Raw genomic sequence first — 13,621 nt, 5'->3', positions numbered from 1 at the left:
TCTTTATCCTGGATCCCAAATGGGCACCAACTGCTTGTGTTTTTTGGTCACGACGGAGAGCTCTCTACCCATGCTCAGGAATCCTTTGGTTGCCCAAATTGCATTTCCTGCTTATGGCTCCTTAAATTTACGATATTGTGCATTTTTTTTTTAAGAACAGGAAGAGCAGTTATGAAATGTTGGTGCATGCTAACATTTCTTTAGAGGAAAATATCTTATAATTTCACCCTGAATAGCAGTGGCCTGGTTTGAAAGAGGACCTGGCTCCTGTGCCTTTAAGAGAGCTGGGGAGAAGGCAGAATTTAAGCCAGTTCAGATTCTCTGTCTGCCCCACAGCTGCCTGAAATGACAAGCAACCCCAATCTAAAACCTTCTCTTCTCCAGAAGGTACATCACCCTAGCCTTTCTCTGTATCTGCCTTATGCTCGCCAATGCGTTTTTTTTGGTCTTGCAAGGCTCCCATACCTTAAACCGCTGTGTTTACAGACAAAAATTCAGCAGGTGGGTATTTCTGTGGGGATGCAAAACAGCTGGGATAAGTTCTCAGGAACCTTGCAGCTTAGCAAGAGCAGTTGTGGTGCAACGGTTAGAGTACTGGGAGACTTGGGTTCAAGTCCCACTCAGCCACAAAACTTTACTAGGTGACTTTGGGCTAGCTGCTTTCTCTCAGCTTCGCAGGGTTGTTGTGAAGACGAAAGCAGGGGGAGCTCTGCATGCTATCCTGATTCCCCTGGAGCAGTGGTGGCCAAACTCAGCCCTCCAGATGTTTTGGGACTGCAACTCCCATCATCCCTAGTTAACAGAACCAGTGGTCTGGGATGATGGGAATTGTAGTTCCAAAACATCTGGAGGGCCGAGTTTGGCCACCACTGCCCTGGAGGAAATGGCAGGTTGAAAGCAAATGCATAGGAGCTATAGTAGAGAAAATGACTTAGAAATTGAGGGTGTTTTTTTTTACAAGCACTAGAGCCCTTCAAGCACTTTTTATATGAATTGGCATTCTTTAATTATATATGCAACAGAGCCATCATTTTCAAGGCAACCCTCACTACAAATCTGGAAGTAGACATGATCAAAATCAGATAGCCCTGATATTCTTTACTTTGCTATTTTATTCATTCTAATTCATCATTCTAGGGGCCTGTTGTATGCTTTTGTTTTTCCTCTTTTAATTTTCACCTGTTCTTATAACTCTTCTCCCTGTTTTATATTCATTATAAAATGAAATTAAAACTTTACAAAAAAGAGAGAGAAAGCAAATCTATTAATAGTCATAATTGTCCAACGAAAGCAGACTTCCCCCTTGCCTTTCTGGGAATGGAGAGAACTGAGAGTGAAAGGCCCCAGCTCTATCTTGTATCTTGTAGGAGGACTGTGTTTTCCCAGCGTAATTAGAACTTAAGCAACAAGCGGGGTGTGTGGCCCTTGTGAAATGTTGCCCTCCGCAAACTCTGGGCGTGTTGCTCCGTCAGCAACGGCATTCAGAACCGGATTGTCTCCAAGCACATTCTTTGCCCATCTTCACGGAGCTGCTGAAACAGATCTGCTTAAAATAAAAATCCCGAGACTGAAGGGACAAGTGAACCTTTTAACCAAAAGCACGACACCCCGCAACCCCAAAAGAAAGCCTTAATTTTTTTTCTTTGGCTTGACTTCCTGCCTGGGCTTTGCCTTTTATATATGTGGATTCTCCTTCACTGGAGGTTTTTAAACGGCATTCTGTCCGGAATTCTTTAGCTCTGATTCTTGCGTTGCAGGGGGTGAGACTAGATGGCCCTTGGGGGTCCCTGCCAACTTTGCAATTCAGTTATCTTTGGCAGTATGTGAAGGGGCTCTATCCTGAATCTCCCTCTCTTCTATCTTTAGGGATGTGTGTGTCATTGAACCCCTTTTAAGTTTTGCCAGGCTGGAGCCCTGTTTTCCTCGGAAAGAAATGAGCTAGAGGCTGCCTGTGAATGTCTAGATCTCTATATCCATCTCAACAAAGGCTATATTTGCACTGCTGCCTGAATCCCTGTTGCCTCCTGTACAGCTTCATGCCACCTTTTTTGTTTGAGACCTGCGCTTTCCCAAGGCAACTTATTCCAGGGCAATTAACTATAGTATATATTTTCTGGGAAATTTGCCAACCCGCTTGGAGGCAGTGTGTGATGTTGCAAAAAGAATGGCTGTCATGGGAGAAAGGAGAATGGCCGTCGGCCACCTGTCCTGTGTGGGATGGAGCCAGGCGATGAAATAAAAATAACATTTTCCACATTCTGCATTCCAGCTTTGAGGCTCTTTCCTCTTTTATTACTGGCTTGAATGGCGGTTACTAAGCAACGTGGAGCCCATGGCTCTCCCTAGATCTTCCTCTAGATCAGAAGGGATCTCCTGTCTTCCCTGATTACTAGATTTTTTTGGAGGGTATTCTTCCTGACAGCAACAACAACAATCTATCACTGCATGATATGCCTTATGCCATAGCTGTCAACTTTTCCCTTTTCTTGCGAGGAATCCTATTCAGAATAAGGGAATGTCCCTTCAAAAAGGGGAAACGTTGACTGCTATGCCTTATGCCTTTAATGTAGCCATTTCCATTCATTTTACTTAAACACAGAATTGTAGAGTTGGAAGGGATCCCCAAAGGTCACTGAACTAGATCCCTGCAATGCAGGAATCACAGCTATACAGTGGTACCTCGGGTTAAGAACTTAATTCATTCTGGAGGTCCGCTCTTAACCTGAAACTGTTCTTAACCTGAGATGCCACTTTAGCTAATGGGACCTGCCACTGTGCCGCCGCTGCACAATTTCTGTTCTCATCCTGAAGCAAAGTTCTTAACCCGAGGTACTATTTCTGGGTTAGCAGAGTCTGTAACCTGAAGCGTCTGTAACCTAGAATCATAGAATCATAGAGTTGGAATAGACCACAAGGGCCATCGAGTCCAACCCCCTGCCAAGCAGGAAACACCATATAGAATCATAGAATCATAGAGTTGGAATAGGAAGCATCTGTAACCCGAGGTACCACTGTAATCCCAAATCACCCACCTCTCTTAAAAAAAAACCTCCAGTAAAGGAGAAACTACCAACTTCCAAGGGCTCTTACCTTCAGAAAGTTCTTCCTCAATGTTTTTGTATTTCCCCAGATAACATTCATTAACTTAAAGTGCAAGCTGTCATCAGAGGAAATGTTTTGATTAAGACATTTTCTTCAAGTTTAACTGGCTTAAGAATAATTCCCGATTTTCAGGGAATTGTAATGCTGTTGAGATGGGAACGTGGTCGAGAAATCACAGGTCCTATGTCTTCACTGAACAACAGTTTCAAGGATTGTTTGGGAGAAGGTTGATAAACAGGTGTTATACAACCGGTAGTCAGGATTAAGAGGTCAGATTCCCTATCATTCTTAGAGCAGACCTCTTGAAATCAGGACGACAGTGATTTTAATGTGTCTACTCTTGAGTATGACTAATGTTGGCTTATACAGTCATACCTTGGTTCTCGAGCACACCTCAGGTTAAGAATGGTTTCAGGTTAAGAACGGACCTCTGGAATGAATTAAGTTCTTAACCCGAGGTATAACTATTTATATTTTAATAATGCGGTGCTATGGCTTTTCATTTGTAAAGGGTTATAAATTGATGAGCTGTGGTTCCTGCATTGCGGTGGGTTGGGCTAGATGATCCTTGGGGTCCCTACAGTTCTATTATTCAATTCCAGCCCTGCAGAATGGCCAACATCTGTGCTTGCTTTCACCCTTGCTCATTTCAGGGGAGCAGGGGTCTCTGTTCTGGCACAGAACAGCCGCATGGTAAGTCTCCAACACTAAATGGCTGCTTTCCTTATCTCATGACAACCAGGTAGAGAGCTGGAACAAGCATGACCAGAAGCTTTTTGACGCTGTCGAGAAAGGCGACGTGGGGCGAGTATCTGTCCTTGCTTCAAAGAAGACAGCCAAAGCCACCAAGCTGAATGCCCTGGGGCAATCTGCGTACGTAAGTTTTCCCTGCCTTCTTGTTCGCAGGCTCTGCAAAAGACAAGGCGGTCTCTTGGGTAGGGTTGTTGGGTGAGGAGCATCCCAGACCCTGAGATTTCAGGGCCCAAACCTGGAGACCTAGGGACAGCCCCTGGTGATGTCACAGGGCATACAGCCCTGGTGATTCTTCCCCTGCACTCCCACCTACCACTGAGCCTTGGAGACGGAGGTTAATGGGGGGGGGGGGGAGAGAGAAGGAAGTGACCTGGAGGGGAAATTAGGTGGCTGCCCTTCTGCAACATTTACGTCCCGAATTTGCACTGTACTTATATATTTAGCACATGCAAATTTGTTTCTGTGGGCTAATAAGCACATGCCTCTGGATCCAAGGAAACAGCTGCTTTCAGTGTTGACACCTGATCATAGTATGATTAGCCAGACTAAATTGATGCTTGGTGAAAACTGAAGTGATTAGGAGCCTGAGGTGGAGAAGTTTTAGCAGATTGCATTGCTGGTGATGATTTATTTCACTGTCTAAAGCTAATGATGGATTGCGGGTGGGGGTGTGAGAGGGGAACCAAGAATGGCTCTGCCTGGTTCAGGATCCCGCTTTTTCTTTTTTATTGATTTATTAATGAACAAAAGTTCAAACGTAACAAAAATACAAAAAGAAAAAGAACCAAAGATTTAAACCATAAAACGTCACAGCCCAGAAGGGCAAAAGTACCAAAGATCTAGCGCAGCTCCAAAGGGATAATAAAGTATTAACTCATAACAAAGATTTCCTTTACAAATAATAAAGATCCATACAAAATAAAAGTATTCTCTACCTGTGAGCTTTTCACTTATTGAGAATAAATGTTCTACATAGCCTTAAATGAGCCAGACATTTTCATATGCCAATGGCTCTGAATGGCAATCTGATCGCATGAAGAAACAAAACCACCCCATATATTGAAAAATGGTCATTTGAGCATTTAGATCATAGAATTGTAGAGTTGGAAGGGACCACGAGGATGATCTTGTCCAACCCCCTGTAATATAGGAATCTTTTGCCCAGAGTGGGGCTCGAACCCACAACCCTGAAATCAAGAGTCTCATGCTCTTCCGGCTGAGCTACCCACTGGGGTATTTTTAGTTTATGAGACATCTGGAAAATATTTCTCGTCAAGATCCCGCTTTTTCCTCTTCCTTGCAGATTCCACCTGGCGGCCTCCAAGGGGCTCACGGAGTGCCTCACCATCCTGCTCTCTCATGGGGCTGATGTTAATGATAAGAATGATGATGGTAGGTGTCACAGGGGGAGCGAGTCTGTAACAGGGGAGCGAGTGTGCTTACCGCCCTCCCACAAAATTAAAAACCCACGCAATCTCATATTCTTGAGAACATTGTTGGATAAGAAGTGGGATACAGTGGTACCTTGGGTTAAGTACTTAATTCGTTCCGGAGGTCCGTTCTTAACCTGAAACTGTTCTTAACCTGAAGCACCACTTTAGCTAATGGGGCCTCCTGCTGCTGCTGCGCCGCCACCGCACGATTTCTGTTCTCATCCTGAAGCAAAGTTCTTAACCCGAGGTACTATTTCTGGGTTAGCGGAGTCTGTAACCTGAAGCGTATGTAACCTGAAGCCTATGTAAACCAAGGTACCACTGTATAGTTGTTCCAAAACGATGTTGCTTTCCAATCAGTTTTGATGTTTCTTTACAGGGCTCTCAGCGGCTACCAGCCGCAATGGGAATGCTCTGGGCTCTGCAGTCGGAGGCAGAAAAGCTTCTGAACCCTAGTTGCAGGGAACCAGGAAGGGAGAGGGCTTTTGTGCACTCTGGAGAGGGTGGTTAGCCACTATGAGAACAGGGTCCTGGACTAGATGGGTCACTGGCCTTAAAAACAGACTGTCTGTCCAGCCTCTCAGCCAGGGAAGGGGAGTTTGGCTTGATGGGTCTGCGAGCGCCCAGCAAAGTGGAGAGTGCCTGTCGCCAAGCACCCTCCTTTGCTGCCTTTAATTCAATCCACAAGTAAGCGCCCGGTGCTTTTGAAGCATCAAGGGCAGAGTTACCACTTTGTTTCTGAAACTGCTCCAGCAGAGTCACAACAACGGCACACCCAGCCTCCCCTGGAAGAAAAGGCCCAGCTCTTCCCGTTTGTCATATTTTGACTTCTCTTTCCTTTTGTCTTTCTAGGCAGCACAGCCCTGCATTTGTCCACCATCGCTTGCCAGCCTCAGTGCGTGAAGGTGCTTCTGCAGGTAAATAGGATATCTGCGTTTACATCTTTGCGCGGCACGTAGATAAACTGTGGAACTTTTAAAACTTGGGTGGTTTTAAAAAGGATTGGACAAATTCAAGTCTATGGGTGGCTACTAGCCAGGATGGATGTGCTCTGCCTCCATGTTCTGGAGCATAAATGCTTCTGAATGGCAGTTGCTGGAAACCGCAGGAGGGGAGAGGGCTCTTGTGTCCTGCTTGCGGGCTTCCCACAGGCATCTGGTTGGCCGCTGTGAGAACAACATGCTGGCCTAGATGAGCCATTGGCCTCATCCAGCAGGCTCTTCTTATGGTCCTATGTTCCTTTCTATCAGGGGTAACAAGGATTTAATGTCAAGGTAGGTTTTAATCTTGAATGTGTTTTTTGTGCCAGTGGTTCAGCCTTGAAACATGGGAGGTGCAAAGAAGAGAGTCTGCCTGGGGGTGTGTGCAGAGGGAGCTTTCAGCTTGGTGGGGGTGACAAGCTGTGCAGGCCTAAAGGGCTGGCCTGAGGTTTTTTTTGCTGCCTGAGATTCTTGCCCCCCCCCCCCCGCAACCCCATGTCTTACCTTGTGCTGAACCGTATAAAAAGAGCACATGAAGAACAGTGTAACCTTGTGCAGGTATACTTTGAAGTAAGCCCCAATGAATCCAGCAGGACTTACTCCCAGGTAAACCGGCATATATAAAAAGCATTATTCAGAATAGCAGTTCCTACAACCCACCAAGGAAGATCATAACACAATGAAGTGCAAAACGGTAGCAATTAATTGCAATTTGATTCAAAATCCATTTAAAACTATTTAGTTTGATTAGTTCAACCAAATAAATCAACTTGATCCCTGACACCACTTTTCAAAGTCTCGGGTTGTTTACACCTCCAGAAGCTGAGGCCGCTTCCTTGCCTCTTAGCGCCTTCCCCTCACAGGTAATCCCACAGTGCGTGCTACCACCCACTTTGGAGAACCACTGCTGTAAATGATCAAGAGCGGCTCAGTCTATACAAGGTTAAGTGTGAAAGCACAAGTGTGAGGGTCTTTAGAGAGGAGGCCGCAGCTGCATCAACCCACATTCAGTCCTCCTGTGAGCTTAAGTCATGGTCCAAACCTGGGCCTGTAGTTTGGTTATGAGACAAACCATAAGGCCCCAGAAAACACAGCTCCCAGCAGGGTGACATCAGGAAGACCAGAGAAGTAATGGAGCCACAGTTTCTTCTCTGGGACATTCACACATTTGCACTGTGCTTAGGGTCACATGCAAACCAGGTCCATGTCTGCCCTTAATATTAAGACCTAAAATTTTCTAAGAGTTGTATGATTTCTTAAAAAACAGCAGAACAGGCCCTGCTGATGGGAGGCCAGAAGGCTCTCATTGCGTTTCCTGAAATAATAATGGTGCATTTTAGCAGGTCCCAGGGCTGGTTTCAACCATTTAAAATTTATAATTAGAAACAGTTAAAGCAGATTACAATCTGGGTGGGTTGGTCCACAAAACACGCATCTCAAGTGCCAAAACCCAGGTTTTTCAGCATTTGCCAAAAGCTGAACCATGAAGGTGCCAGGCACAGCTCCATGAGAAGGAAGATGGAGAAGGGGCCACCACAAAGAAGGCCTCTCCTGGGCCAACACCCCATAGCCTCAAACCTCTGAGGGGGGTGGATAAATAAATTTGTTTTTATTTGTTATTAAATATTAAATCCCTGAGCCTGAAAGGCCTGTAATCAAACAAGCCTTGCAGTAAAGGGAAGGAAAATAGATGGAAGGAAGAGGCATACTTTTTATATCTGTCACTGAGGAATTGTGGTCTCTGTCCCCTGATTGTCATCTGTCTGTGTGCCCCAAGCTGTCACCGCTGTTTTAAATAAAGCTCTTTGTTTTATAATACTCCTGCCTGATCTTTAACGATAATCAACACCACTTGAAAACAGCCGCCCTCGCAGTGATGGAATAATTTCTGGGCCTAATCGTTTCCCTGTGATTCTGCAAGGCACACCTGGGAGGCAGTTTCAACACGGAGGCAAAGGGGAAAATGAAGAGCTGGGTGGGGTGTGAAATCTTGGGTTGAGAATCATTACAGCAAAAGGGAGAAAAGGGTGTGTTGATGTGAAGATCAGGAAAGCAGAGAGATTCCTGCTTGGCGGCTTATCATCCTTTGCGGAGCCTCCGGGTCATAGAGGCCCAGGTACCCGTGTGCCAGCGATGCCTCTCTAAACAGCACCTTGGGGAGAGCAACAGAGTCGCTGATTAAGCGTTTTCTTCTTGAAGCCAGACATAATTCCTGCTGTTCCTAGATGGGGGGGGGGGGGGAGAAGGTGGAAACCTTTGGCACTAGGATGTGTCCATAAATCAAAATCTGCTTCAATGCATGCAGAGCATGTATGATGTGCTTGTTGTTTCCTGCAATGAGGTGGATGCTGCGTCCTACAACCTGGACCATCAGATTATTCTATGGAAATATATTTTGCATCTCAGATGCTGAGGCTGGCAGAGGAGGCCCTTCTCGTGGTTCCTCTGCCCTCCAAGAGCCTCAGGGTGGTGGTGTTGGCCAGGGAGAGGGCCTTCTCTGTGATGGCCCCTGAGCTGTGGAACTCCCTCCCCATGAGGATTTAAAAGCACTAGACGACCCTTTGGATCCCTTCCACAACTCTACAATTCGATGATGATGATGATGATTTATTATTTATGCCCCGCCCATCTGGCTGGGTTTCCCCAGCCACTCTGGCGGCTTCCAACAAAATATTAAAATACAGTAATGCATCAAACATTAAAAGCTTCCCTAAACAGGGCTGCCTTCAGATGTCTTCTAAAAGTCTGGTAGTTGTTGTTCTATTTGATATCTGGTGGGAGGGTGTTCCACAGGATGGGCGCCACTACCGAGAAGGCCCTCTGCCTGGTTCCCTGTACCTTGGCTTCTCACAGTGAGGGAACCGCCAGAAGGCCCTCGGCGCTGGACCTCAGTGTCTGGGTAGAACGATGTAGGTGGAGACGCTCCTTCAGATTTTACTATGATTTTACTGAATTGGTTTGTGATACTGCTGTTTGGGGGCGGGGGGTGCTGCTACTCTGAGCCTTCAAGGTGTGGCAAGTTAGCAATGCCAATGAAATGCAATTAAAAAAAAACCTTCTTTCTTGCAGCATGGAGCCAATGAAGACTGTGTAGATGGGGAGAACCGGACACCACTACATTGGGCGGGTGAGTCTTTAAATGATTCAAATTAGGTGGAGGTCACATAGGGGAGTAGCATTTGAATCAATAATAAAATCCTTGAGCCAGACCCCAAAGGGGTCCTTTTCAGCATGGGAGACTTCCTGTGCTAAAGGTGATCTTCCTCCCTCCTGCCTGGAGCATCAAATAACAGCTCAGGCGTTTTTGCAAGGCTGTTCAGCTCAGGCTTCCTCAGCCTCGGCCCTCCAGATGTTTTTGGCCTACAACTCCCATGATCCCTAGCTAGCAGGACCAGTGGTCAAGGATGATGGGAATTGTAGTCTTAAAACATCTGGAGGGCGGAGGTTGAGGAAGCCTGGTTCAACTCTTTGGGGCACAGGTATCCTTTAAACTTTTGCCAACATGTAGTGAAGCACTTGCTTCAGGCTAAATTAAAACACATCAGTGGACTTCCCCACACTTTTGCCCACTCTTTCCAGGCAGTCTGTGCTTTAAAGATCTGTTTCTGAGCACCGGTGTGTTTTTTTGTGCTCTGGAGCTTTCCCCGTGAAAACCCGCTCTTTGAAGCTCCGTTGGAGCAAGCAGCAATCCACAGAAAATCTGAATAGCCATTTGCTCCAAATCAGCTTTAAAGAGCGGGACTAGCTCTGCGAGAAAACAAAGCAAAAACCACAGACACAGAGCTTTAATGTGTGGAAAGAGCAAGGCAAAAGGTAGATGTGAATAAGCCCAATGTCTGAGTACACTTCCCTAAACAAAAATATTTTCAGTGGGCACTGAAAAGAGTACACTGAAGGTGCCTGCCCGATGTCAACAGGCAGGGAGCTCCAAAGTGTGGGTGCTGCAATGCTAAAAGACCAATTTCTTACAAATGTGGGATGGGTACTATGTGGCACCTGTAGCAGCGGCAGTTCCACAGATCGAAGTGGTCTAGTGGGATAAGCTGATCTTGCAAGTAAACTGGCCCCAAGCTGTTAAGCATCTTATATGCTAATAGTAACATCTTGAACTTGGCCCAGTAATAAATCTGCAGCTCTCTGATCAGGAGTGCTGCATGCAGACAGCGTCTTGCAACCGCGCTGCAGCATTCTGCACTGACCGCTGCTTCCGGGTCAAGCACGAGGGAAGCCCCACATAAAGCGCATTGCAGCCATCCAATCTTAAAAGTCACCAGTGCCAAATCTAAAGAAATAGGCATTTCTCAGATTTTTAAAACAAGTATGATGCATTGTTTATAGTATGGAGAGTGCTAGCTGGCCAGGGATAAAACTGCTATCGAAATATGTATGTTATTTGCATGTATATATTATTATGCGTATGGTATAAAAAGCCCTGACTTTTAACCCTTGCTTTCTTCCACTTTTAAAAATCGCCCCTGCTAACAGCCATCTCCGGGTGTGCTTCCAGCGTGCTGCTCCTGTGTGATCAAGAGGCCTTCCTGGACGTCATGGACAATGTACGTTTGAACAGACTCTGCTTGGTATATCAAAATAAAATCTGGGGGCAATGGAGCCATGGTAGTATCAGACTTGGTGCAGCTGACTATGAGTCACAGTTAGGAATTTAATGGGGGGGGGGACACTCAAGAGAAGTCTCTCCTGCCCTTTTCCTTGTCCAGCTGCAACACAACAGCCCTGCAGTGCTGCGAAAGGTGCTGCTGGTCCTTCTACCCACTGAGGGCTAGAATCTTGACATCTGTTATGGAGCTTATTGGGCCAGTGTGAATTACAAGTGCTGTTGATAGTTTCTTGGGGGGGGATCTTCCAAAACCAACTGCCCCTCTCTCAAACAGCTGGAAGTTATATAGTTATAGCTATTACTATTCTTACTTTTAAATGCCTTCTCACCACAAAGCAAGATTCCAAGCATCTCCTTTCTTTTCTCCACGCTTTTCCTCCAGAATGGACGGACGCCTTTGATGATCGCTGCCCAGGGGAACCAGCCTGCTATCTGCTCCCAGTTGCTGCAGAGAGGGGCCAAGGTTGACCTCATTGATAAAGATGGGAAGTGAGTCTCTGGAGTCTTCGACACAGGGCATCTCCTGGGGATTAGCTGTGCTTCTTATGGGGCATCAGCTGCATGTCATGAACAGCACAACAGCAAATCTCCTGGTCAACCTTCATTCCTCCCATCCCCAGGAGTTCAGAAAGTCCCACTTTTTTAAAACTCAGTGAAACAGCTGTATCATCCCACCAGGTGCAGCTAACCTGTTGCATAGCTATTCTGGCTGGGTTATGGCCTGCATAGATTGCTCTTGCCTTCCCTGTGGTCCATCCCTTGTCTCTAGGTGCGAACTCTATCACTTTAACCCTTATATCTCCAAACAGCATTGCATTTATATATCTCCCCCTCCCCCAAATTGCAGCAGATGGGGGGGTCAAGATCATGAGCGCAGTGGGTGGGGTATTAACCCTTTCCCCCTCCACACACTCACTGGTCTGATTCAGCTCCTGCTAATGATCTCCTGAACAACCCAGCTGAAATATCTCTGTTGCCTTTCCTCCTGTGAGGAGGCTATTTATTTTTATTTCCGGCATGCCTGTTGCACCTTCTTTGCTCCAAGGGGCTCAAGGTGGCATGCAGCGTCATTCCCCCCCCCCCCGGTTTATCCTCACAACAACCTTGTGAGGTAGGTTAGCCTGAGGAGCAGTGACTGAGTGCAAGGTCAGACCCGGTGAGCTTCATGGCCGAGTTGGGATTTGAACCCTGGTCTCTCCCAGGCCCTACTTCTTCACTCTAACCACTACACCACACTACCTATCTTTCTCTCCTCTGCTCCTGCACAGGACGGCTCTCATCCTTGCTTGTGAAAGTGGAAGCACCGAGTCAGCTGAGCTGCTTCTGCAGAATGAGGCTAATGTGACGCTTCTTGACAAGACAGGCCACGACTCCCTCTACTACGCCACGCAGGCCAAGAATCGCAAGCTGAGGCGGCTGGTCCGGACTGCCCTGAAGAAGTGGAAGAAAAAAGGTAAGGGAGCGGTTGGTTGGCTGGCCAGTGTCCTGGCTTCTCAGACTCTCAGCTGGGTCATTGCCAAAGACCCGGTTCCAAAATCACTATAATGCCCAGACATAGATGGTGCAGGTTCTATTTATTTAGATGGTTCTCCCCATCCTCATTTAATCCACACAACAACCCTGCGAGGTAGGTTAGGCTGAGGGACAGTGACTGCCCCCAAGTGTCGCCCAGGAAGCTTCATGGCCAAGTTGGGGGGGGGGGGACTTGAACCCTGGTCTGTCCCAGGCCTTAGCCCTTATTTAATTCCCACAACAGCCCTGTCAGGTAAGTCAGGCTGAGAGGCAGCAACTGGCCTGAGGTCACCCAATGAGCTTCGTGGCCGAGTGGGAATTTGAACTCAGGTCTCCCAAGTCCTAGTCTCTAACCACCACACCATGCTGGTGGCAAGTTCAGAGCAGAGTTCTAAGGCATATGGCTAAGTGCAAATGAAGACATTCGCCCAATGCTTGATATGCACTCCACCCTGAGTACCCTTTTTGAACAGCGGAGCGGGTACAGTCATTTGCCTAGGGAGGTCATCCCTAGGCATGTGATTGGGCAAGAAAGCGGGCACTCCTGGAAGGAGACTAGATCTCCTTGCACGGGTACAACTGTCGCCATGTTCTATTGCCACCTATCTATCTGATGTGGCCTCGGACACAAGAGCTTTCCTGGTGGGACATAGTGTCAGAATCACATCAGGAGGGTCTGCCAACACATTCAGGGCATCCAAAGACACTGAGGCAGGACCTTCTCTGGACAACCCAATCGCCCCCTGCCCAGCGTCCAGATCTACACCTCCCAAGCTCCTGGGCCTCTCCCCAGGGTGTTCCAAGGCTGGCCCAAAACATGGTTCTTCTTAACCAGTGGACAATATGGCGTCTCTTGTTATGTACTGAAGCCAGTCAGACAAGTGTTTGGATCTTCATTCAACACGGGTGACAGGACAGCTTCTTCCACTATTCTTGAGGGTAGCAAGGGTTCCTTAGGGTACAGCTAGGGAGATTCAGGTCAGTTCAGTCCAGCAAGGGTCTCAATTTGACTTGTGAGGTCATTTACCACAAACCACACCCACGTGCCCCACACCTGATGTCCCGTGTGATGTCAGGTGTGTGGCAGGTATGGGTGTGGCCACAAAGGAACAGCCAGGAGCTTAGAGTGAGCCCTGGAATGTTCATTTGCAAGTGGGATCAGGTGCGCTAATCCTCTTTTCTATGGGTGAGGAAGCACCAATATCTATTTTGTTTGCAAAATG

The 13,621-nt window shown here is 47.0% G+C and overlaps 1 protein-coding gene across 2 annotated transcripts in view; it reads left to right on the top strand.

Annotated features, from left to right (window-relative positions):
* The window catches only part of ANKRD35 (ankyrin repeat domain 35), a 29,289-nt gene that overhangs the window by 4,165 nt on the left and 11,503 nt on the right, over positions 1–13,621 (top strand). Inside the window, exons 2-8 of one of the 2 annotated variants that reach the window (XM_083417150.1) lie at positions 3,845–3,975; positions 5,159–5,247; positions 6,141–6,205; positions 9,338–9,395; positions 10,754–10,824; positions 11,269–11,375; positions 12,155–12,339. In XM_083417150.1, coding sequence (XP_083273276.1) covers positions 3,845–3,975; positions 5,159–5,247; positions 6,141–6,205; positions 9,338–9,395; positions 10,754–10,824; positions 11,269–11,375; positions 12,155–12,339 — 706 coding nt within the window. Of the gene's footprint in view, positions 1–3,844; positions 3,980–5,158; positions 5,248–6,140; positions 6,206–9,337; positions 9,396–10,753; positions 10,825–11,268; positions 11,376–12,154; positions 12,340–13,621 lie in introns of both variants that reach the window. The other variant, XM_083417151.1, reaches the window with a different exon arrangement.

Source organism: Podarcis tiliguerta (genome assembly GCF_965153285.1).
Source record: "Podarcis tiliguerta genome assembly, chromosome: 16".
Classification (NCBI taxonomy): domain Eukaryota; kingdom Metazoa; phylum Chordata; class Lepidosauria; order Squamata; family Lacertidae; genus Podarcis; species Podarcis tiliguerta.
Note: the sequence above shows the minus strand (reverse complement) of the source record. Positions and strands in the feature narration are given on the sequence as shown.